The 27,206-nt window shown below is 33.3% G+C and overlaps 5 protein-coding genes across 5 annotated transcripts; 3 read left to right on the top strand and 2 right to left on the bottom strand.

Moving 5' to 3' along the window:
* Positions 1-529: 529 nt before the first annotated feature.
* Positions 530-6,397, bottom strand: TRIADDRAFT_61471 (uncharacterized protein; the record flags this gene model as incomplete). Its single annotated transcript, XM_002117384.1, has 24 exons — positions 530-604; positions 673-783; positions 901-1,040; positions 1,120-1,195; positions 1,266-1,312; positions 1,437-1,602; positions 2,069-2,143; positions 2,316-2,537; positions 2,628-2,681; positions 2,758-2,866; positions 2,990-3,195; positions 3,287-3,433; positions 3,534-3,594; positions 3,672-3,728; positions 3,816-3,883; positions 3,961-4,158; positions 4,245-4,346; positions 4,430-4,501; positions 4,603-4,709; positions 4,793-4,916; positions 5,001-5,171; positions 5,405-5,575; positions 5,726-5,851; positions 6,299-6,397. The coding sequence occupies 24 exons, from the start codon at positions 6,395-6,397 to the stop codon at positions 530-532; spliced, it is 2,784 nt and encodes a 927-aa protein (XP_002117420.1).
* Positions 6,398-7,129: 732 nt separating this feature from the next.
* On the top strand, positions 7,130-10,306 carry TRIADDRAFT_61470 (uncharacterized protein; the record flags this gene model as incomplete). Its single annotated transcript, XM_002117438.1, has 4 exons — positions 7,130-7,336; positions 8,376-8,430; positions 9,655-9,694; positions 10,213-10,306. The coding sequence occupies 4 exons, from the start codon at positions 7,130-7,132 to the stop codon at positions 10,304-10,306; spliced, it is 396 nt and encodes a 131-aa protein (XP_002117474.1).
* Positions 10,307-10,500: 194 nt separating this feature from the next.
* TRIADDRAFT_61469 (uncharacterized protein) lies at positions 10,501-13,010 on the top strand (the record flags this gene model as incomplete). The annotated part of the gene is made up of 5 exons (XM_002117437.1): positions 10,501-11,242; positions 11,995-12,041; positions 12,136-12,198; positions 12,347-12,403; positions 12,588-13,010. The coding sequence occupies 5 exons, from the start codon at positions 10,501-10,503 to the stop codon at positions 13,008-13,010; spliced, it is 1,332 nt and encodes a 443-aa protein (XP_002117473.1).
* A 5,208-nt stretch (positions 13,011-18,218) lies between these two features.
* TRIADDRAFT_32564 (uncharacterized protein) lies at positions 18,219-19,306 on the top strand (the record flags this gene model as incomplete). Its single annotated transcript, XM_002117436.1, has 4 exons — positions 18,219-18,400; positions 18,557-18,748; positions 18,857-19,042; positions 19,141-19,306. Coding segments are annotated over 4 exons (726 nt in total), but the record flags the coding sequence as incomplete, so codon positions are not given.
* A 2,939-nt stretch (positions 19,307-22,245) lies between these two features.
* TRIADDRAFT_61467 (uncharacterized protein) lies at positions 22,246-24,177 on the bottom strand (the record flags this gene model as incomplete). Its single annotated transcript, XM_002117383.1, has 4 exons — positions 22,246-22,334; positions 22,432-22,551; positions 22,733-22,806; positions 23,255-24,177. 4 exons carry the CDS (start codon positions 24,175-24,177, stop codon positions 22,246-22,248), a joined length of 1,206 nt encoding a protein of 401 aa, XP_002117419.1.
* Positions 24,178-27,206: the final 3,029 nt, after the last annotated feature.

Genomic DNA, 27,206 nt, shown 5'->3' with positions numbered 1-27,206 from the left:
AAACTATGTAGCACATTTCAATTACTAGTAACTCTAACATTTCACTTTGTAAAAAAAACTGAATCACACTATAGTGTAGCTTTGCTGAATAATTATAATCATATCTACGTTAATTTATTCAATCACCTCTATTTCATCAACTATTTCGGTGATATGAACCGTACCAAAGAAAGAACCAAATTTTACCATGACGTAAAATTGCCGTATAGCTTCCACCCTAACATACGTGTATGAGACAATAGTTATCTAGTACAATTTTTAGGTGAAAAAGATTTAATTATGAAATGTAATACAACCAGAAATAATTATTACTTTGCATCGAAAATCTGACCAATAGAGACTCGCAAAGTCTCATCATCAAGAATATCTTTTACCAAGGATACTACTATCTTTGTCATAGTTACTCTAAATAAATTAGAATTGTTGTCAGCAAAAGCGGTTTAGTTGTTAGTTTATTCTACGAGTATACGTATAAGCTATATTATGAAACCATAACGGACAAAATATTCATATAACAATTAACTACTAATTACCGCTCTACGTGCGCCGTAAATCGATTACCAATTGAATATCTTCGGTGTGCACTTTTTACATTATTCCAGTACTACAAAATTCCAAAATAGTCAATTGAAATAAGATTTTCGCATGATAAGGTAAATAATACTGTCTAACCTGACTTGAAGGAGCAACAGCGAGGATGTTCCTATAATTAGGCAGCCTGCAAACTATGTGATCGCAAGTAACCAATTCGATAATTGCTTCCGTGTTGGTTTGGACTTTAATCTATAAATAGAAAATATTTTGAACATCACCTTAACATTTCCCATCCTATCCTCAAAGCTTCGGAAAAAGTATCCACCCTGAAGTCCTTATTAATTTATAATACTTAAAAATAAGTACCTGCTTTTGCATTTTGTGAAACTGCTTGGTACTATAACTGACCATATCAGGGTGCAATGATACGACAACTGTTCTTGTTTCCAAATCAAAGTCGATAACTCGTGCAGAAACTGAACTGTTTTCTTTCAAATCGGCGTTATCTGTAAAAAAATATCCGTAGTCAAATATTACTGAATATGTTGAAAAATTATAATCATGATGTTACTACGATAAACTTACCGAAACTGATTGTAGAAACCGCTTTCTGTCCTTTCTTTAAAAGCAACGTAACACGATTTCCATCAATGGCTTCAATCTGTATCAAAGAGACAGTATGATTTAAAAATTTTCGATATAATAATGATAGCTGTATGTAAAGTGCCTACCATGCCCGTCACGAGTTCTCCAATAAGTATTCCAGTAGGTGGAAATTCTTGATTGATTATTCAAAATATAAATGAGTGCTGAATAATTACTACAGATATTCTAAACAGTTTTTCAATAGTTCAACTTAAATTATAATTTTAGTTATTTACAAGTCCATTAATTATACATACCGTATACACACTTCATAGCTTCAATAATAGTATTCCTTTCATTTAAATATTGATCGAATATCCTTAAAGTGTTCATCTTAGCATCATCTTTTCCAACGCTTTTTAGATAATCTGAGAGTCGTAAACTGACCAAAAATCGCTTGCGCTCATGTTCAATATCTGTCACCTTTTCATGGAGAATAAAGAACGAGTGCTTTTAATAACATGCAGTATCGAAAGTTGGTATAAAATTATTGTATTTAAAAATTTTTTTACTTTGGCTATAACAGAGTCTCCAACTGAATAATATGAAGAGATATCGTCGACAAAACCATCTGAAAGTAGCTGGTATTGAAAGGATTAGCAAATTAATAAACATCCTCCACCAAAACATTTTACATTTTAAATTAATTTCTGTAGCATTACCCCAATTGGAGCTAAGCCTACAAGGCCATTAGGGAATTCAACGAAACACCCATAATCCATGGTTAATTTAATGAATCCATTCATAATTAGACCAACCTGTTTAATTTACTAAGATCAGTATCTAGCGAATTTAGAAACATGAAGAAAGAACATTCCCGGTACTTGGACTTGTCAACTCGTATTTAAAAATACTGTAGAGTACAGTCGACGTATTACAGCCTACCAACCTTTAACTGGTCAAAGTTTTGCAATACACCTTTATTTTGAACAGCATCAACAAGTGACTGTTTTCTGGATGCAATCTATTGCATTCAATACGATAACAATAGTTAAAATTCAGTCCAATAACTACATTATCGATCGTTACTTTCGCCATTTGATACAGAGTAATTTATCTAATCAGCGTCACATTCGTGCGTATCATACTTATCGCTTAATTAAAGCTAACGATAGCGGTTGTAAACTTATACTTACAACAGAACTCTTCGTTTTCCCAACGGTCACTAGCTGCTTTAGAAACTTAGTATTTACATCCTTATTTACACTTTGCTGAGACGTAAAATAATTAACAAGAGCTCGGGAATTTGAATGAAAATCTGATAAGTGATGTACAGGTACACTGGCTGCCAAACCGGATGGCTGCATTAGTACGTCCAGTCCTTCAGCGGTAGCCCGAAACAGATCGACATCTACAACCTAAATTACGAAAATAACGCTATATTACTATTATAAATGTACAAGCAGTAAATCAAACTTGCATTATCGTAATCATCGAAATTCAGGTACCTTGGACTGGTTAAATTTTAAGTTTGATGAAGTACTGGTAGTCAGGGCTGGCGGCTAACATAAACATGACAAAATTACGTTATATAATATTATAAGTTATGAATATGGTACATAAATTCATCAGCTGTACCTTAAGTGACAGACTAAGTTTCTTATTGACAGCATCAACGGATACAATGTAAGTTAGAACTACTTGGCCAACAAAGAAAACCGTTTCTGGATTTTCTATATATTGAGTGCTAAATATGAAAGACAGAAATTACAAGTATGAAATGTGGAATAAGCCATGAAACTGGAGGTCCAGTTGTGCTAAAGCTAGCGCTAACTACGACGACAGAATGATCCATCCATAGAATAACAACCTTAAGTATTTTTTATGGACAAATCCACGAACGTTATTGTAAAATGTGATAAAGCACCCATTACTTCTGACAGAGCTTATAAAGCCGTGAGCAGTAACATTTTCTTGAGCCTCTTCGTATGACGTAATAACAACATGTGAGGAATGAACCATCGACTTTTTGTGCGTCAGGATAAGTCTTCTTCTTCTGGCATCTACCGTTAGTACCTAAAAAGTCGAATGAAATAAAATAATAGTTACTGCTGATAAATTATAGTAAGTCGAAATCGAGGATGAAAAGTTAATATCCATCACGTACTCTACACTTGATTTTATTTCCCTCCTTAAATTTTTTTTCAGGATGTTTTAAAGTTATATCAGACATATGTAATCTAGGACATAGTGCTTTAATATGGTCTGTAACTTGTACCAAAATACCAAAATCTTCTAACGAGATAATTTTACCCTGCCGTAATAAATAGAGTATGTGTGTTTGTGCTGTGTTTACATATACCTCGATTGCATTTTTTATAAGTTAATCAAATTTATTCATTATAATACTGTACCATAACTAGTGTACCCGGCTTGATATCTTTGTAACTTATAAATTGCTGCTCCAAAACGGATCTTGAAAAAATGACAAATAAATTAATATCGATGGCGAATAACTGGAAATAGCCGCAGTTTACCAAAGAAATGCTTACTGTTGCATTGTAATAATTGCTAATTCATCGATTAAACTATTTGCTATAACGCGACACCTAGGAGCAAAGTTAAGAACATTACGAATGCAAAGGATAACATCTGCATGAAAGCAAGCTAATTTAACTAGTTAATTGTGAATGAACCTATGTTTCGATCCTGCTCTGTGTTGTTTTCCAAACTTATCAATATGCTTATCGGAAGCGCGCGATATCTACAATGAAAATGAAGAAAGCATGAATCCTATGCATTTGTATGCGTATGCAATACAAATGCTAGATTTAAACATACATGAACATATCCTTTCAAGTTATCACCCAGTTGAAGGAGTAAACCAACGCCTTTGTCAACGCGAAGAACAACTGCGTCTTCAATTATTTGGCCAATTTCTACCTGAGAAATATCCATTTGCCCATTGACAGTAATGTTTAGTAAAGATAAAGCTATTTTCTTTGATTTGCGATCCACATATATAATTCTTGCAACCACCTTATTTAATGTATAAAAGCAATTATTTTAGTTTAAATTTTTAATTTTAATACGCAGATACCTATGTTAACTGAAAATTAGCTCACTTTCGATCGCTCTTGCAGAGATTGATTTTGATTTAGGTGGTCAGCAGTTACGCTTCCGCGAAAACCACCCAAAAAGGAAAGTTGTGCTCCTTTGGTACTAATCTAATATTTTGATAAACAAAACAGATTACATTGCGATCCAATTTGAACTATCCATCTATGACATGTCAACACTTTGAATATACCTTTGCAATAGTCCCATTTACGTATAATCCGGCTTGTAAGGTATCATAGCTAAATCTCATCCCTTCATGAGCCTTCATTTATTACAGTTTTTGATATCAATATCGATACGTACATGACTGATTCAATAATCCTGACATTACATAAATATTTATATTAGTTACACAGCATTAACCTTGGCTTTCAGAACTTTGCTGCTAGACACGCCAACGGTAACCATTCGTCCTTGATCTTTCACCTTTTGAATAACGCAATTCACTGGTAGCCCCACCGGTAGATCCTCTGCAATGGTACGTAGACAATAGGCATTTCATGTATCGTGTTGGTTTGAAAACTAGTTGCACGTTAACAAGCCTACTGCATACCTAACTCTCTTGATTTTGCATAGTCCAGACCTTCTTGTTGTGATAGGAACCCGACTAGGTTCTCAATTTCAAAAGATACAATATACCCATGATCTTCAACACTTTCAATATATCCGGATAAAGTCTGTTATCATCCGAGATAATTTAAGGCTCAATATGGATTATAATCTAAGGCATGGCGTGATTATTACTTTCAAAAGTGACTTACCATTCCTGTTTGAATTCTGTTGGCTTTGAATTTAGCATTGAGTATCTTAGGATCTATTGCTAGTTTGATACGTTTATGCTTACTCTTGGTCAATTCGACTTCATCAACCACGCAACGAAGCATGTCTCCAATTCGAAAGAAAGAATTCAAGTCCAATTGTGTTACACCATCCTATCAATGCAATCGAAACGTGTACTATAAGATCATTTTCAGACTACACATATTTATGATAACATTATACAGCGGTTAAGAAAACTTCTATTATCAGCCTATTGCTTAAGGTACTTAAAAATTGCTAGCATGTGTACAAGTATCGTAAGAGAGAAATCCCAATCTCAAATTGTCGTCAAAATAAAAGACATGAATATCCGAAAGTTGCTTATCTTGTATATGAGTAAACCCACCTCTCCATCTAATTCAGTAGATTTTAGCTGCCTTGTTAATAATTGCGTCATTTGACTTGACATTTGTGTTATGTGGATGTAGCCGGTTAATAAGCCAGGAAGGGAGACTGTAATGTCAACTGGATTAATTTCTTTGACAATGCCAAGGACAGACACCCCCTTTTTGTACATCTAAAAAAAGGTATTACCTAATACATCAATCTTGTACATCAATTCAAAAGCTGCTACGATGATTTACAATCTAAAATGTCAATAAGCTGACGAGTTATAATAAAAGTATATCCATTCTAACTGGATAGAGACATATATTTTTTAACATACCGATATGGTGATAGCATCTACGCTGACTTCATCTTTATCAGTACTAGGTATGTCTTTGCCTTTCGCTGTAGCTGGAGTATTGGATTTTATCTTTTTCGCTTTCTTCAGCGGCGTACTAGGAGTAGTCTGTAGTAGATATCATAACATTAAACATTAGTTGCATGAAGAAACTGTTGCAAATTCTGATCTACTTTTTATCTTATATCAGCTATTGTCCTGCGAATTGACTTGCAGTTGTTGAAAGTATCAACGGTAGAGAAATGATAAGCTTGCACTATCATGGCTGATGCAACATTCTTGCATTGAACCTAGTCGAGCTCAACAATTTGACTTCACTGCGCCTTCTGATCAGCTGTCTGATACTACCAAATTCAATTGACTAATCCTATTCCATTCATTATGGTATCTGAGATACGTGTATTGCAAGTATAAGCACATGCATGAACTCGATGTAAGTATTTTGGTTGGTAGTCTGAGCTCGACAGGGCAATTCGTTCTATGTTATCCACAGCTTTTCTACTGAAGTATTCCGTCTCTATCGATATCACTATGATGCTGCTATTGAATTTATACCTTAAATAGGGCATCATCTTCAGCTTTACGTTTGGCATTTTGTACCTCCAACGGGGACAAAACGTTCGACCCTCCACGAGGAAAATCTACTTGTGCCATTTGGATCACTTACTTCATCGATTGCTTGTGACGTGCACAATCTTGTCGATAATATAGTAATTAGCAGGGAATTGGACAACAGGTAGCAACAGCAAAAGAATAAATGTCGGATTTTAACCCAGTACCGCTATAAATTGAATGGAAGTCTTTAAATCACGTTGAGAAATCAGTATTGAATCGCTGAAATGAGCTGATATTCCAATGCAAATCTGCAATGGATTCTACTGCAGGCTGAATCACGAAATAGGTCCAATCCACCAGCTCGCTGGGTGATAACAGATAGCTCACACGTGTACTGTCTAAAACTATCTCTACGAGTACAGGATTAAAAATACTGTTGTGCTATTGCAGCTTAGACAACTTCGTCCCAACAAGTCAATGACGAATAGCAAGTAGAATGGCAATGGATAGAATCGCTTGAATTACCTTGGAAACGCTGCAGGCCTCTACCTTAAAGGTGAAATGGAAGATTGATCAGTTAACGCGTGGACAGTGTCAACTTGACTGTTGTATTGTACATATTAAGTGGCCTATAGTAAAGCAACACTGCAACGTTACCAACCGTATCGTACCAAGATTTCGAGTGTGTCCAGTACTACCCAAATCAATACAGTCCATCATGCGCATTGGACTTGCGTAGACTACTACGCTGTCTTCTAGTACAGTACTGTACTGTACGTAAATACGCAATACTTACAATAGTACATGTATTTGTAGCATGGACTTATAGAAATGGATTCCAGTATTTATTTCTACAAGTCCATGCCCATAGGGACTACCAAAACGGAAGACAGGAATATTATCTTAGTAAAATACGAAGTACGGCTATTTTGGTGGTCATTTCCATTAAATCGTATCTCTGTAACGGTACACACTACTAAACACGATCACCCTAAAGCGGAGCCAGGTTTGGTTTTAATGCAGTACACTGGTATACAGGTACAGTATACACTCATTGTAGTTAGCTAGTATACAGTACACTAGTACAGTACTGTATAACCATACAGCATAGTGAGCATAGTGAGCATTGTCCAAGTTTACAGACAGACAACTGTATAGACTTCGAATCATATACAGTACTGTTCAGTTTTCACTACAGTAAGATAAATACTGTACTGTACTGTGCTCAGTTAGTACTGTACTGTACAAGTAGTCCTTGACTGCATTCCGTGTAGTATACAGTGTAAAGTAACCGTACAGCATACAGTACTGAGCAAGTGAGCATACTAGCATACTAAGCATGCTACAGTATGTAGAGCATAGTTTATGCTTACGGACAGATAACGGTATACTGTAGACTATGTACAGTACTGTACTGTACTGTACAGTGTACAGTACAGTAATACTGTTCTCACTTACTGTCTTGTACTGTAGGTAGTCAAATGATTCGGCATCGTCATTTCTATCAGACTCAAGAATAAATTTTCCCATCTCTCTTTTTCTTTCCCTAGCTTTTTGTGCTATAGTCCCTGTTGTCAAGCTCCGATAAAATCGTTATGTACAATCCTCGAAGCCCAAATTAATGTTGACCGGCAATAAAGGAGTGTTCGAGCGATACCTTAAATCATACTGACCAGCATGAAGGAATGGGTTGCAGCGAGCACCATCATTCAGTACAGAATGGATGCATTTCATTCATTTCGTTCGCACTAATAGGCTCGATTAGAATGCCTCTCATGCTGATGTTCAAGATGAAATTCATATCGTTCGAAGCAGCATATGCAGATGTTGATAAGTTGTGTTTTCAACTCTACGTCTCGATTACCCTTGGCCGCAAAAGGGGCATAGCATTGAAATACGATTTCACCATTATCCCACTTTGAGCTTTTATTATGGCCGATCCCCTATCTATCCGCAATTGATACTTTCAAAAGCAGTCTACAACCCTATTGTTCACTGCTTTCTGTATCCATGACGGTTCTGTATTAAGGCTTAACAGCATCTTTAATAGCGTACAAGTAAATCAACTTCTCATCAGTGTACGGGATGTGTAGAATCTAGAGCGATACTGAGTGAATATGGTATGGTTTGCGGTGAGCGTTGGCAATCCTGAGTTAGGAAATAGAGTAGTTAATGCCTGAGTCCGTACATACTGCGAATACCAATTATTAAAATGGCAGCAAAGTATAATCTCACTTTGCATTCACTAATATCCATTTTTTATACAATCCTGATCAATACATGGCATAGGTTGCAGTCTATTTCTTGCAGCCAGCACAATCGAGAGGAAGAAATGACAGTAGATTAAATTAGTGAATCGGATTAATTCGACTCCAACTCAGTCTGTGAATAACTAGATCAAATCTTCACTGATGGCAGACTCACAAGTAATATTGTACACCTGTTTTAGGTATAGTAGATGGTCTAGCTAGCTATTCATGACTAGTCATGCCATTGACTACCGACTGTGCTAGCGACAAGTCTACGACAGTTTTGATCGTTTCCAAAATACATAACATACTGTATTATAGCAAGTTCAATACGTCATTTGCACTGAAAAGTGGAAATACTTGCCATAATGTACTGCCGGATAGAGAGGTTTCCTTGTGTAAAGATAAATTAAAATTAAGGTACTGTAGTCTTAAACATAATCTACAGTATACGTATGTACGATAAGTTGAGAACAGGATCGTTAAAGCCACCAATGGCCTATTCAAGAGGTTACAGAACCACTATATTATTTTTAGAGAATGATCTTGCAGTTCTTCCTCATGACTTAAAATCCTTACTCAATGCTATCAATAGAATTTAAAAATGATTGCCTACATTGAACTACGGTAAATCAATTTTATAGATGTTAATGCAATAAAAAATAAAAATAATAAAGATAGCTTGACTACGACTTCAATACTTCTTTCTACCCTACTATAAAGTTAAGTGTCATATATTCTAACAATATTTAAATTATGCCTAATACTCAAATAAAATGTTCGTATTAAACCGGTCATGCCACATGAAGTAAGAAAACAGGAATCAAATGGATGAAAGCAATGGATATCGATCAAGATGGCAATGATAAACTCGTCCTCATATCATCGATAGAATAAGAAATGAAATTGATCACCCTTTCATTAAGCCGACGGTAGCTATATTCAGTGACATGATAAATTATAATTATTAGATAGGGACTTTTCCTTTTTCATGATTAACCCTTTTTTCATTATCTACGGCACATTACGTATACTACTACTGCAGAAGTGCAATGAGACAATAATTAAAATAGTTCTACGATACAAGCCATTATCTGCTTCTTTTAGTTATTTGCTTTGGTTCATCTCCGCAAGCGGAAGTCGGCAGGTAATTATAAGATCTTTATTTACTAGAAGGAGCTCAGAGCTTGATTATTATATTATTGTTTCCTTGTTTTTTTGTATTCTTGCACTTTGACAACATTAATTAAAGTTTTACACATCTATTGAAACTAACTGGAATCCACATGATGTGGTTCATTTCTCTATTGCATGCTGTAACAGCATAGATCAATCAAGCGAATCTAAACCTGCAAGGATAACTAATCTTGATAGTCATCGCTACAAAGGAGGGTATCTACTCTTCGCCTTTGCACTAACCCGATTGTTTGCGATAAGCCACCCCAAGAATAAAATATCATGTATCCACTCTAATCTAGTTATAATAGACTAAGACTAGCGATTGAAAAGATAGGTTGATTTAATCAATACTGCTATAGACAATTGAAATCGCTACGTCAACATCCACAAGGCCATGAAGAACAATGCAGACTTTCAAGCAGCCAATCCAATCAGTTTCTTTACTCATCAATATTCAAGGCTAAAACTATTTTATTTATTAATTAGCAACATTAACCGTGGTAGTTTTAACGGATTAATTCTACGTAAAATTCATGCTAATAGCAGCAATCATCAAACTATTAAGATTGGCCTAGAATAACGAATGGGCTACAAGCTATGCGTCGTACTATTGTCTATTAAATGATGCCAATTTTACAATGTAGAACTCTAGTAGCTAAAGTCTAAAATCTTCTATAAAACCTTATTTGTTAAATCAAATCAAAATGGCTTCATGATCGATGAGTCATCGAGACACCATATTTTACAATTAGCATTAACTTTTAAGACTTGAATATGAACGCTTCTTGTATTATTGATTTGAATCGACTTTCAATCCATGATAACCAAAATCATATCCAAGAGCCAACACAAGATGATCCATTTGCATCATCTCATTCTAATGAAGTAGAGCGGCCACAATCCTCACAACAAGATGAAAATACGACTATACCATTATGGCCAAAAGAGCCAAAATGTAACCAAGATGAAGATAGAAAGATCCATCCCAGTCTAGCTCAGGAAATTGATGATCTCGTCATGAAAGCTAATCAATACGAGGAACAAGAATTATACGATCAATGTCTCTGTTACTATAACAAAGTTTTATCACTTAGTATCAAACGCTATGGGCGTTCTCATCGACGTGTTCTTGATATTTACTGTGCTATTGGAAAATTGCAATTAATACTAGGTTTAATTGAAGAATCGCTTTGGTCTCACTATCAGGTACTAAAAGTATGCACAGAGCATTATAACAACGATAACCTCCTTATGGCGATGGCATACTACCTAGTAGGAGAATCCGTTGCGTCTATGGATCGTTGTGAATCGTTATTATTCTTTAAGGAATCTTTAGAAATTTTATTGAATTATAGTCAAGAAGTGGATGATGATAATGAATTTGCCATAAGTTTGATTCATGGGGCCGTAATGGCGAGTAGAAAGTGTTCTAGCCAAATTGCTAGCGAATATGGCTATTTTATATTAACCTTGTTATCATCTATTAATCATTCTTGTATAGAAATAGCTACAACAGGTAAGATTGCTAATATGAAAAGAATGAAATGGTTCATAAGCCAAACATTTAATCTGCATTATTCAAAAAAATTGCAAAGAAGAAACAAAATTGATTTTCTCAGTCAATACAGAGTAGCTCTTGCTTCAAATACAATGGAAAATTAAATTGTTTTTTATGAACATTATATAATATTCATCCAGTGCTATTCTTCTTATGAATCAGTATAATGTAGCGATTATGACGCTAAATTCATTGCCTGTGCAAAGATCCTAAACTTTCTATTCCTGCTCTATGTACCCACAGAAATTGAACTAGATCTCTAAGTATAACATTAGTACTCATTAAAATACCCAAACATTAACTAGTAAGACTCTGTCAAGTCGACTTTGTTGATATCACTGAAATGATTCTTATTGAACTAGTAGCCGATACATCAAGTTATACTTTGAATATACTTTAGGCGAAAACATTAACGTTAGAGATTACCTCTATTCCGTGCATCAAGTTATACTTTAAATATAGTTTAAGCGACAGTGTTAACCTTAGAGATTATCTTTCATTCCATAAATCTAGTTATACTTTAATCTAGTTTAGGTGAAGGCGTTAACGTTAGCGATTATCTCCTATTTCATAATCAAACTATACTTTAAGTATACTGTAAGCGGTAGAGATTACCTTCGATTCCTAACTCGCTTAGTACAGTAGTCATACTTGTAGAAAATCTGAATAAGATATTTATTTCAAAACATTCATTTCTACCCTTTTTATAGAGGTTGATATCCATTTCCTGACCTGTGAAGTCTTTCATCTGAAATTGGTAAATTTAACTTCTTACCATAGTTATGAATACAAAATTTCGAACGAAAAATAATTTCAGTTTTATTCCTTTCTTGTGACATTTATCACGTTAGGAATCATTGGATTTATTGGCACTATCAGAGGCAATTATATCTAGTAGCAACAACGTATTAGAGGTATAGATTAATCAACTTTGAATTGTACCGAAATGTCTTAAGTTGAGCCCAGTTACTTGATACTTTATTACGATATTCCCTTATATTATTTGGTGATGGTAGGAGCTGAAATGGGTTACGATAATTTTTATATATTCTCTTATTTAAGGCTGACGATCATTTATCCGATGAAATAGGATTTAACATCTACGATGGCAATAATTGGGTTAGTATGATGCATGATAATGAATTGATGCTAGTAAAAGATATAAAGAAACATCAGTGAATGACAGAAAAGGGCAACACTATAATATACTCTACAAATATTTAACGAGATTGAGAGAAATTATAAACTACCGTATTTCTACTGTTTTGAAAATATTTCATAGGTCTAATTTACAAATTTTTAGGATTTTTTAGAGGAAAGCAAACGTTTGGAACATTTAAATCAATGGCAACGACAAGCATTAATCTCAACCGCTGCTAGCCATTATGATCGTGCATTGCAACTTTATTACATGATTATTGGTGCTGTTCAATGTTCATCATGGAGTAGCAGTCATTTAGAACTGTATATAACAAGTCAAATTGCAGCGCTACATTACTGGTTGGCAAAAGAGGACAATTTAGACTCAATTCAACATTTAGAATTAAGCCATAAAATGTATCAAGCAGCCGGAAAGCTTTCCGTGTCAATTTATCCTCAATCTTATGTTATGCATCAAACAATTCATTCAGGCATTGAAAAGTGTGCTTCATTAATGGAAATGAAGTCAGAAATGACTAGGAAATCGGTGAATCCTATCCCTACTCCTATTGCCAATCATGGATAGCTTTGGAAACTTTCAGAGGAATCCTTATTGAAATGAGAATACGAATAGGTTCTGAAAATTCATTTCGTCACCACTTCCACTATTTCATTGCATAAGCTTAACTCTAAGCTGCAATGGTTAATTGTTTATAAGCTATGTAAGGAATAATCCTGCTAAAGTTGGAAATTTATTTCGGCCATGCATCACCTGTGAAATGTACTGTAGTATTTGTTGTTGCCATGACTAGAGTAACTCAAGCTATTTACTGAATGATCAAGACTATCCATTACAGCAGGTTAAAGACCCTCTTTCAGGATATTTCTGATCTTCAGATTACAGCTACCTCATTATAATCGATCAGTTGTGACGAACTTTCCCAATTTTCTTGTCAGTTTATTATGCAAGCAGGCTATAACGCCTCCTATAGGGTGTTGCTGGCCTTTATATTACAAATACTTATTACAGTACGCGTATATAATTAATTAATTCTAGGTGAGCTGTTTCGAACCTTTCTATTGTATTTATCGTTGTAAATTATAATTCAAGCAGGTAAAGATCTGCTTAAAGGTGTAGTTGAACTTTGTGTCTTTTCTCTATAATATTGTACTGTAACATTATAAAAAATGATCTGTGTATTTGAAATTTTTCTATTTTCCTTGTAAATAAATTATATAATCGAAGCTGGTAAAGACCTGCTCCGTTTTTTCTAAAATATTGCACTTTATGATACTGTAGATGAACTGTTTGGAGCTCTTCTATTTTTCTTGTCGGTACGTTACTAGTTACATATGGATTACTCTACTATTTTTTAAATATTCTAAATATTGATTGCAAAAGCGTAAAACTTTTATTATTTCATCACCTGGCACCATGTGTTATCATAGTCATCACTGAGTGACGGCAAGTTGTAAACTAATTTTCATATTATGAAACTGCAAAATTTGTAATTGTAGACATCTTGTCGCTGCCAATTTTCTCCTTAACATGCCATAATCTATTTTGTCAATTTGTTAAAGTATTTCTCATGACGTGATGATAAAAAACAAATTGTAAAGTTAGGGCTAAAACATCATTTCACTTTTCTCGTCAAGTATTGACCCTTTTCCGCCGCATTTTAATTGAACCGATTTCGATGGCTAACATGTATTCTACCGATGAGTGTCTACCTCATCAAGTGATTTCAGTATTGGTGGGTAGTACAGGTAGTGGGTAGTGGGTACTGTACAGTACAGCGATTACACTCATTTCCGGTTAGAAAATCAACAATTTGATCGGGTTCGGGTTGCGTTTTTACTCCATTTATAAAGACTCTCTCTCCATTCACATGCGAAGACTTGAGCAGAGAACCGCCGCAGAGACCACCGCAAAGTACCTCGAAGATCTTTGCATAACTGCTGCAATTAAGGAACGCTTGGGCTAAAAACTTGTCCGTGGCCAAAATAGAAATTCTTTTATACCATTATGTGGAAACATCCTTGCTTACAGTACTACTTCACTGTATAATATGGAGTGTACAAAAAGTAAAGTTCAGCTCTCTCGCTACATAATGTTATAAAGTATAGCAATTTTACGTTAGTTTCAGCAATACTTTTCCCCTTTTCTGAGTCTGAAAAGAAAATAAACTCATCAAGGTGTTTGGAAAGTCATTTGATATTCTAATTATACAAAATTAGACCTCAATTTTCCATACATTTATTATGACATTGTATTAACCAAGCTACGAAAGGTATGCATGCGTAATATCCAAGTAATTTCATAAGCAGGAGGCACAAAATCGAACATTTAAGAAGGGCTACTTGACCATCCTTCATCATTTGCACACAGATAAAGTCTGTATTCGTTACATTTTCGCGTGCATTTCTTTATTTCAGACACTGTCACTACGTTATCAAGCTTTAAGCCTGCAGTCCTATTTTTACAGGTATTTGATCAAGTTTTCGGTTTACATGAAAGAAAATACAATAGATCACCCATGCACTCAAGAAAATCTTATCTTAACTATCAAAGCCCATAACTTTGGAATTAAGCTTAAGTTCAACTCTGTTATGCGGAATTTAATCATGTCATATATCGTCTCTTTGCGATGTTCAATATAGCGGAAAGCCATCGTCTTGATTTTAGCTATCCCAAAACCGATTTCTAATATCAAATGACTTTCCAACCACCTTGTACAGTACTGTACAAGGTGGTTGCTCAACTGGTCCCTAGCCGGTCACCAAATCACTTCCATCCGCTCGTCCAAGGATGACTTCGAGCGTACTTTGACGGTCTCCAGTATGTCAAAATCATGCATTTAGTCGTCCATGTCAAGACTTGAGTAAGAAGGTACATTCGTATTATAAACTCTTTCCATAAGCTACTTCTACACTACACTGTCCCTTTTCCACATTTTCTCATTCTTAATTAATGGACATAAACGACAAGTTAGACACGTTTTTCTGTTAACTGTTACAGTAAAAGGAAAATCACTGTAGAAAGTTGATGCGCAGAAGGCGTCAACATGAAAATAAGCAAACAGTATCAGTTACGGCCTATGCTTTCCGTAGCATCACCATGCTCACACCTGTAAGCCATGCAACTCTTTCTACCACCTACAGTATAATCATCATTAATTATTGTTCAATTTAGCACTGGCCGCCACCTCTTGCATTCATTGGTTTGTCACCGGGTACGAGAAGGAGGCTTTCCACTGAGGCCGCTTGCGGCTCCTTGCCCAATCATTTGACAGTTGATTTTCTAGTCCAGAAATTGGCTTTAACTGGATGAAATCGAGGCAGTAAGACTCAGTTAGCATACACCACAACCCACGGATGATGACAACGATGAGGTAAAATGATATTGAATGTGCGATTATTTTGGATTGCAAATGGAAACAGTTTTTGACAGCCTTACTCTCAGTCGATGAATGAATGAGTTCTTGTCCAGGCTGGATTTCGATAGTATGGATGGCGATAATAGTAGGTTTAGTAATCACCATTAGGCTCTTTCTTTCTTTTAGGCAGTAGTCCATGGATCGTCCAAGTCAAGTGATGATCGAAATTGATGTTATTTTTCTATTGGGTCCATCTACTGCATTCGTTGTTCGCTTGCCGTCATTGAGTTAACATGGCGGTCAAAGTAACCCTTCAATTAATCCTCAAGTGGAAATATTTACGCTATCTTGCCGTTGTTTTTATTTTTTTCGCCATCGTCAGTTGGTTATTATTAATAAGTCCGTCACATCATCCATCACTAGCGCCACAATTCGATCGTCCTGGTCATCGATTCCAGCCACGCCGTCAACATGGCAAAAATGATCATTACGGCATGGTCATTGATGCCGGTAGTAGTGGCTCACGATTATACATTTATCGATGGCCACCGCATTCTGGTCGCCGTGGTGAATTACTCCAAATCCAACCGGCAACCAATGATCGAAAAGTAATCTTGGTAAAAAGAATTTCACCAGGTAAGTCACACAACAAAATAAAATGCAAAATTGAACTTAAAAAATTAGGCCAGGATTTATTTTCCAAAGTGGAGTAAACATGTTTCTCCGATGGTATAACAAACTCGGTATGAACAATCGGAACTGCTTGTAAAATGACATTGATCATGAGGGCTCTTAAAATTGAGCAAAATGGCCGATTTGACTGGCGGATTTGCAGTAGCCATTCCACCCTAAACGACGAGAGAAAACGCATCAACTTGGACATCTAATCGGCCATTGCTCATAGTTGAATTCTAACCTTAAGTCAACATCGAATATAGATTTTACTCACCCATTCTACATGTAGTGCAACAAGGCAGCTAGCGCAACCTCCAAGATCAATTCTCCTTTGTACGTTACTTTCTACGAAACATCGACATGCTCGCCATCTGCAAAGATCATGAATCCCCTACTCAAAATGAATTATTGATCATCTTCGTATGTTGTTTGCTTTGAAATTAGGATGCCAATATAATATTTAATAAGACAGTACGAATGGCACCGTACTTGCATTTCCCAATATACTGTACTGTACTGTATAGTACGTCCTTACTATCATTATCAACTTTATTGAAATGAAATTGCAAAATTTCATACAAGAAAATTGATTTTACCACCATTACTAATTCATAAGCCAACGGACGAGCCTCAATTTTATCATGATAAATAAAAATAATAATTAATTCAAATCTCTTCCCCCTACCCATCACTAAATTGACATAGGATAACCCTTTCCAGACAAAATTACTCTTATGTAGTAGTGTAATACTATACTATGGCCTTTCTGCGGGATACCCATAGTGAGACAATCTAACTCAGCAAATACAAATTGTCTATTCTATTATCAATCTGTCTTGACAAACGGTTTTCATATCGAGGCTAGCGCCGATTGTATAATGTACGCTGTCAATCCAACTGCGTACTGTAATTAGCCAATACAAATTGTCTATCTATTTTAATTGATCAATCTGTATTGCCTGATGGTCATTGCCATAGTGTACACTGTCAATAGAAGTTAGCAAATATGGATTGTCTATTCATCTTAAATGATGAATCTGCATTGGCAAATGATTTCCATAGAGCATTGTACCTTGTCCATAGTGTACACTACGAATGCAAAGGGTCTACACAACCCATTTAAGTAAAAGTTTCTCACAATAAGCACATTGAAGCTTGCCAGAATCACTATAGAATTTTCTTCTTACTTATATGATTTTCCCTTGCAATACGAAAGATGAATTTGCATTACTGTAGCAAGTGGTTTCCATATCCAGCCTCCGGCAGACTGCACACTGTTATGAATACATACAATACTGTACAATAGATTTTGTCAGTCATCTCCTATCCAAGGATGAAGTTAAAGAAAATATACCAAAAATCTCCTTTTTCAAATGACGATGTAATCGTCTTGTCGATCAATCTTGTTATGTGTACAACATCCATTGACACTAGTTGTTTTCTCCTTTTGCTGAACTGAATTCGTTCCCGGTTTGTGTTATAATATCCTGATGAATATAACAAAACTTTAATGATGTTATGTACTGTAACTAATGTCTTCGCTATCAACAAAACTTGTGCCAATATCCAACGCTTTTACTATTCATCATGCAACTCTTGTCAACGTGTCCATTTTAAGAGTAATGGACAATTTCATTTCCAGACAGTACATTGAGATTGATTGAAACATCTTAACTTATTATGCTTTAGTTAAAATATAACATTTTTTTTTTTGATAGATTTATAATTTTCTATTTTATTTGCAGCACGATACTTCATCTAGCAGCTTGATCGAAATTAACCTAGGATGTGATGCTCACGATACTTCACATCAATATTTTGTTTTTGTTTCAACCTTTCTTAAACATGGTACCAATATGGTACGTCAACGCTACGTTTCCAGACTTATTATGCAATTAAAGAAAGAAAATAAATCTTTATCGTGGTAGGTTACTCTAGTTTAATCATGAAGTATGCAAAGTAAATAATTTGATGAAGTAAAATAATAATATTAACTGACTACTAATAGAACTCAGTAAATACACAGCAATCGATTAAATTGTATTGAAAATATTATGCTGAAATCACCATTTAATTTCAGGATTCGCGATCCTTGCCTACCTTTTAGAGCCTCGGAAGTGATAACGCATGGCCAAAAAGATATCAAAGTGACCGGGTCCGGCAATTTTGAATACTGTCGTTCTTCTGTTTTACCACTCCTCAATATGACATCCTATTGTCGCACTAAATTATGCACCATCAATGGTATCGCATTACCAGAGTATGCATTTTGGTAAGATAACACAAATCACATTTTATTGCATGTACGTAATAATATCTCTTCATCAAACTGTACACATGTGAATGATATCTTAAATATTATTGTAATAAATGAACTTAGGGCAAATGAATTCTGGGGATTATCTGCTTATTATTACACACTTGAAAGAACACTAAAAATTGAGAATAATTATAGTTTCGAAAAACTAAAGGCTCGGGCAGCAACTTTCTGTAGTAGGCCCTGGCAATCGATAGCGAAAGATCATGCAATTGGAAGATATGGCAATGTCAATCAAAATATTTTAAAGTAATGAAGCTAATTTATCGATCCATATTTGTACAAATTATTTACAACTAAATAGCTACAGTAAAACACGGCCATAATATGCAAATTTATGTCTTTAGACACCAATGTTTCAAAGCTGCCTGGATATCTGCTGTCCTACATGACGGGCATCACTTTCCAAAGAAAGATTTCAATTTTAAATTTTCCAATTTAATCAAGGGTAGAGTAGTACAGTGGACACTGGGAGCTCTTTTACACCGTGCCAGATTTCTTCCACTTAGGTAAATACTAATTAGGAATTAAAAACTTAAACCAAGTATATTCTGACTCAAGTATATGGGTTTATCTATACATTGCTATAATAGGGATATGCAGCAGCATTCCATTTCTAAATCTTTCTCCAGATTACAAAATAAATGGAAAGCTTTCATCGTATTTCGGGAATGGGAAGCGAAAATTGTATTTGTTATATGCTTACTAGCTGTTGTGTTAACAGTGATAATTTACGGCCGTTCACTTCAGAAAGTAAAGAAAAATTGGATTTTATTTTAAAACTATAATACTACTACAAATAAAATATTAGGCAGAGTAAGGTGACGGATCCTAATCCAACAGCTTTAAATACATGATAGAGAAAAACCTGCTTCTTTCATATATTTTTCTCCTAGAAACAATGAAGGGAATTTCTAACTCTTTCAAAGCAAACTCAAATTTACAAAACTTTGAAAATCTTATACTGTATATTATTATATAATATTCATGAAGCCAAACTATCGCATGCAGTGTAATTTATTTTTTATTTGTGTTATTCTGGCCTACTTGTAACCGTGCTTTTGAATGCATTGCCACAAATTACAGAAATATTAAGTGGTAAGATTTACTCTATGAAAGTGTATCGCAGAGAACTTAACGTACATGAATCTAATTTAAATACGATTTTAAGCCACTGGAATGAAATGATTGCATCATGTTTTATTTGATATCGAAAATGACCGACTTCATTGTCTTCTATATGTGAAAGAATGTAAACCATTTGAATTCATAAAGTGCAAAGATATTGTTATTTTATAAAAATTATTGACACTACCTATGTAACAAAGAGAGCTATTTGCTAGTTAATAAATCAATCAAGCATACCTTCCAATTTCCTTTATTATCCAGCTGTGCTTGTCAGTTGAAAAACTTAGATATTGTGTCCTATCACCAAATGTAAGGATGATGTAGAATATACGAATTTCCTGCCAGTTGGCAGTAATTAGTATAAAATTTCGATTTGCGTAGGTAATTGTAAAACATGGAAGAAAGTAATATTTTAATTTTTCTCGTGATTTACATGTCAAGACAGGAAAAAATCTGTATGTTATTTGAAAGAGATATCTGAATACAGTCTTTCTACATATAGAAGGGCTAAGTTTGCTCTTATTTACCTATTATTTAATTTAATCTTTCTACTTTCGTTGTTCTAGATTGTCTTTCACCAATTTTCTGAACTCCAAAAATACTCGTAGAATTTAAATTGTTTAGAATACTCTTTCTACGCTAGCAGCACGTGACCGCCAATCTACACATAAAGTATTTTTGTCAGTTATCTGAATATAGTTCACATATTCCTTTATAACCATTCCTAAATTAAAAGTAACTGTAGAACGGTGTCACATTCACTCTTTCAATTTTTTATTACCAGAATATTCCATGTAGTCTTTCAATCTATACATTTCATAATATCCCACATGCGCTTTAATTTTTTAATTTTGCCAAAAATGTAATGAATTGTTCAACTCTTTATTCGTTTAAAAATATAAATATTATCCCCATAGTACATAGAAAGGATATCATAACTATATCTTCCTGGCTGAAAAATTTAAATCACTAATTGGCACGCATGTACTAAAATAGCTCGTCCAAGCCATGAAATAGGCTCGGTCTTCTTTTTATTTCTTTTTCTATAATAATGATAACAATAATAATATAATTTATATTCTATTAGCCCGCGTAGGCCCATTTCCTTTCCATCTAGAGCATGCTTTGTATCGCGTCCAACATAGTTTATATTTTAAGCTTCTTTATCATAGAATTGGATATTTTGTAATTTTCAACCATAGGTTTAATAATCGAACTTTTATTCTCGATAAATTCTATAAATGGTTCAGTATTTTTTATTCTCACTGCAAGTAAAATTTATTTAAGTCAAAATTTATAATATAATTAAAAGCCAAGATTAAAAAGCAAGTTAAAACATCAGGGAGAGCAAGCTACCTTTTATTCTGATCATATAGTTACTGTACTTCAATATTAATCATTCAATCTTTCAATTTTACATGGATACTTTCCAATTATAATTTGACAGCCTATGAAAGGTTATTTCTTTTCCTATTTATTTGATTTACTTTAAAAGCTATTACATCAAGATATTGATTGGCATAAAATTATTTGTAAAAAGGATAACATGATTACTTTATCCTGAAGTTAAAATAATGTATGTCATTTCTAATCGATATAAAACAATCCAAAGTATATCTCTTAGATCGGTACACTGTCAAGCGAATGGGTATTTATTAGATTTTATAATATGATAGTACAATCTAGGATAAGACGTTTAAGCAAATTATATAACTTAATGAAATTTGTTAATTACTCATAGTATTATCTTATCCGGATTTTTTCTATACTACTGTAAGTTAATCTATTTTAAATATACAATAGAGTCATTTCTCGGTAAAGATATACCATAAATGACATTAAAATAAATTAGCTATCACATATTTACGAAGGAAATACAGTAACAGGTGAAAAAATTGAAAATCTAGATAGCAGTATTATTAAAACTAATCAAATGACTACGTGACTACAATGTTTCTTATCTATCTGATACACTACAATACTTGTTGCCATAGATATCTTTTTAATTAAAATACTATAACTTGCTGACCGTAAGATTATATAATAATTGTTATTGTTATTAGTCGTTATTAAATGATTCAGTAGAGTAACAACATAAGAGAGAATATGCTTGATTTATGGCATCTATATATTTCTATTCTACTAAACTACTAGAACTACTGTATAGCTAAAACTTAATATACGATAATCAAGTCTTACAATAAAATAGCCAGGTTATAATATTTTGTTTATGAGATAAGCAAAGATACAGTTATAAATAAATATAATAACGGTCATCATCTTCAACAAAAATTGGCGAAAGCTGCAAATTTAATTTGCCAAGCTCACTCTTTTTCGGATTTAATTTGAACTACTTGTCTAAGGATTTCTCTAACATAATCGGACGAACGACCAGCTACGTTCGAGATAGGATCTAAAGAGGGTATAAAATATTGGGTTAAAGATTAGAAAATTTGAATTTCCAATCTTAACCTAAATTATTTAGCTTACGGGATTAAACTCCTACTTACTGCAAGATTGCTCAATATCTGTTATTATCTTATTCCACGTAAGGTTGCTTGCTAAGGGGGGATTCATTTGATAGTTTAATAGTTCACTTTTAAGCGTTCTTAAGATATTACTAATATTATCTGAAAAAAATACACACAAATGTACAGGTAGATACTGTCAATTTCTTTGTATAGCTGAATAATATTTTCACTATTAAATAATTACGCTGTTTATTACAATCAGAATGGATTTACTACATAAGATCGGCCCATTAAAAAGTTTTGATACCGCTAATTATTTAATAATCATAAGAATTTTTACCATGTTCTTTCTCTAATCCATGCAGCTTGATCTTATTTGATTCATAAGCTTGCTTCTTCTTCAATCTACATATTCTATGATAAGGATAAATGGAAAAATATGCTATCATATCATATTAACACTTTATCATCGTTTAATTAGGTTGTAAAGTTATTCAGAAAATTATCGCCATTGTACTATTTTTGTCTTTGGTGTAACAAATGCAACTCCTAGTTATAATGTTAAAATTCTCTCAAGCTAGGATTATCTATCTCGAAAGTTAAAATAAAATCTATTTTATCTTATGCATTAATTGGCAATCGGCTTTATTGACTTGGGTGCAATTTCAAATAAAATCGGTACTATCTTAATGTTACATATTGATTGGTAATATACGTTATTGATCTGGATATAACAAAAAATCTACACTATCTTAATGTTCTGTATTGATTGGAAATATACTTTATACACCTGAGTACAATTTTAAAATAAAATCTACACTATCCAAATGTTATCTATTAATTGGTAATAGACTTTATTGACCTGGATGCAATTTTGTTCTTCTCTCGACGAATTTGAGATTGAAATCCAGGATTCATAACATCTTTCTGTGTTAAATTATTCATTATGGACAATAATTTATTTAAATCTTGTCCAGCTTTGATTAATTTTTGTGGATTAGGTGTCCAATCATTGTGTCGTGATGGACGTAATAAAAGATCGACATTTTTCGACTGATATGATGAACAGGAAGTAAAATTGTTTTTTTGGAAATCATTGCCGTTATCGACTTCGTTTTCGCATTGATAGTTGGAATGGTGACTTTCTTGATGGCTATTTTCGTCAGATTTTGAATGACTATAGCCTAGATGATGACTAATATCGTGGCTTATATCCAAATTATAAATAATATCGTTCACGATTTCGTTCCTATCTGTGGACAGTCCCATATTAATTGGACCATCAACATTTGATGCTGTAGGATCATGTTCTATTCCGGTCTCGTAAATGATATCCATGGAATGACGACCAGAGTTTTCATCTCGATTAGATTGCAATAAGTAAATATTTTGAACGTTATCATCCGGGATAGTTGTTGCGGCAGGCTCGTTGATATCCCAATTGTTATCTATAGAGAAGTTGCTATAATCAGAATAAGATTCTTCTGTATATGCGACCAAATTTTGTAATGGATTATTGATTTCATTCTGTAATTGCAGTGGATTCTTATGCGATGTAGCAATAGAATGCAATCGATGATGTACAATGTTATCAATTTCATCCAGCCCATCGGTCCAATCGATTAATGTTTGAGCTGGATCATAAAATTGCTCAAAGTGAATTCCACTATCCTGTATGATTGATTTTAGATCACACAATTCTTTATCAATAGCATCATCATCATCATCACTATCATGATATAGAGCGTCAAGAAAATTTTCATTGCTATTATTGATGGAGTCCATTTCTTTTACTTCCATCAAGTGATGATCGCGATTGGATAACTCCAATTTTGATAGTCGATTGAAGTCATCAAAGAAGAATTTCTATGTATGCAGTTATAGAAAGATCATGTATAAACTAGCTAGCATTAACAATATATAAGCTGTACCAGTCTATTTTTTTTTAATTTCAATTGAACAATCCTAAAATCTAGGAAAAAGAATAATAATATCATTATACTATAAGAAATACATTAACACTTATAGAATATTATAGCTATAGTATCTCGTGGTTGAAAAATCAAAGAAAAACTTTAACATCTTACTTAAACAATTTAAATGGAAAATACTGCATACTATTATATCCGACCAAAATGACTATAAACAAGGGTACATTAGAAGTTTGGACATACTACAACTTGTCGATTAATAGTAAAAGGAGGATATAGATGATCAGAACGAAGCATATGCTTGAATAAAATAAAAATAATCGTTATGCTATGATATACGGTATCCGAATACCATTAACATGGGCTAAATTGAAGGCGATTGTTTGAATCAAACTTTAGGAAAAGGAAATACTTTATAGCATTTAAGCAAATGACATGGGCAATAGCTATCCTGCTTTAATTAATTTTGCAGCTATTATTATAGCCTAGAACATAGTATTTGAAATCGATGATTGTTTCTCTTGCTAAATAGAATAACAATTCTTCCTTCGAATTGTAAGTAAAGCTTTATTGAATAGTGGTAATGCAGTTTATGTTCAAGGAAGGAAATCACGTAGTAGTAGACTAGTTTTAATAGTAGTAATCAAAATAGCTGATTTTATAGACTAGTTAAAAAACCTTTGGCGTATAAAATCAACTATTTCTATCTGCCTACAATAAAGCTGTATATTCTACTTCAGTAAGGGAAAAAATCGCGTTCACTTTATGAAGAAGATGACATAATTAGTAAAGTGTCCAAATTCCGTTTACAACTTAAACAAATTCTATTAGCCTCTAGATAGTTGGAAAAGTCTATTTTAGCCTGAAAAGAAATCGATATAGGCAAAAGAGAAAACTGTAAAATCATAAAATCATCTAGAAAGCTAATTAAAAGTTAACAAATTCTACTTGTCTGCTATAGGCAATAGACATTATATCGGAGCTCAAAAAAGTTGCTGAATTAAGAAGTTATTGATCAGTTTAATTTTTTAAAATCAGTCATCAGTTAGTGAGAAATTATTCATTGAAAGATTGTCTGCACTGGTTGTTTTTTGTACATTGTTAACCATTAAAGATAGGAGCATAATTTGACTATGCATGCAGATTACTAAAGCGGGACTGACCAATTGTATCACTTTTTATTGCTGGCGAGAGATACTCTTTCAGTGTTCAAAGAAATAGATGTTCATAATTAGCTTGGATCAATTCATTTTTAATACACTATTTACTATCACCGCCATTATAAAGTTGCTAAGGAAAAAATTCTGCTCTAACGATTTCAATTAGCTTAATCATCCCATTATTGTTCTCATGTGAATCAAAGAAGTAGGGAAATAAAAATTTTGATGGCCTTGAAGTCTCTAATTTAGAGGTATCAAGAATTACTGGAGATGAAAACATTAAAAATCAAAAAAATAATTTACAAAATGCTAAAACTCGATTTTTTAAAGTATTATAAGCATTATCAGCATTTAATTCTATTTTTATCTACTCTAATTAATTGTATTTAAAAGTCATTGATGAGACATTTAAGCTTATTTATTTTAGTAATTAATTATAGCCTGTATTAACTCTATTATCAAGCCAGATACGGAAAGACTTTTTGGTCAACTTTAAGATAAGATTATGAATGTAAATAAATGGATCGAGAGTAATTCAGAAATCCTAATTTAATTTTTAAACTACTACAAATAGTCAATTCTATTTTATCTACTACTATCAGCTGTGTTCAAAAATAACTGATCAATTTTACTAAAGCATCCTTTTATTCAGTAAATTTAATATGTATTAACTATGAGCACCTATTATCATGTCGTTAACGGAAGAGATTTTTGTTCAAATTAGTTCTCAACTTTGCTGATATAATTATCTATTGGAAGTGTAATTTAGAAAGTACTTTTAACTCATTCCTTTCAAGCATCACAAGTATTTAAGAATGTTTTATCTATTACTATCGACAGTATTCACGAGTAACTTATAAACATTTTTAGGTATCATTACTTTGATAATTTTAGCTTGTCTTAACTACAGTATATCATTAAGCAGTTATGGAAGAGATATATTGCCAATCGAGTAATTCAATATAGTTGATGCGATTTATTATTTCAAGAGCAAATCACAAAATGCTTCGTTTATTCCTTTTAAAGTGTTAAAATTACTCTAATATATTTTATCTACTATTATCAGCTGTGTTCCAAAGTAATAAATCAATTTTGAAGGTTAATTTATTTAATAGATGCAGCAAGGATTAACTGCACTAATAAGGAAATCACTGAAGAAATTTCGAAGCCAATTTAGTGTTCAGCATGATTGCTACGATTAATTAATTATCAAAAGAGTAATTTAGAAAAATACCTAATTCATTCTTTTTAAAGTATTACAACACAGTACTCGAGAATACTTTATCTGCTGCTATCAGCTGCGTTCAAAAGTAAAAACTGATAAATCTTTGAGCACTCATTATTTAAGTATATTTGGCAGGTGTTAACTATAATGTCAAGGCAGTAACAGAATGACTTTTTGATTAACAGTGCTTCATGTTGTCAATACGATGAAGTATTTAAAGAGTAATTTCGAAAACGCTTTTACTTATTCTTTTTAAAGTATCACAAAATTTTAAGAATAGTTTATCTACTACTATTAACTGTATTCAAGAGTAATTGATAAACTTTAAGCAAAACTTATAGTTTAAGGATGTATTAAGTACAGTATATTATCATGATAGATACAGAAGAGATTTTGGCAAACTTAGATCAGGTATAGATTGATCGCTGATTATATATTATAAAACGATGATGATTTCAGTTCGGGAATAACGATTTGTGTTGCCACTACTGTTATCCG

This window comes from Trichoplax adhaerens, genomic scaffold (assembly GCF_000150275.1).
Source record: "Trichoplax adhaerens TRIADscaffold_24 genomic scaffold, whole genome shotgun sequence".
Classification (NCBI taxonomy): domain Eukaryota; kingdom Metazoa; phylum Placozoa; class Uniplacotomia; order Trichoplacea; family Trichoplacidae; genus Trichoplax; species Trichoplax adhaerens.
Note: the sequence above shows the minus strand (reverse complement) of the source record. Positions and strands in the feature narration are given on the sequence as shown.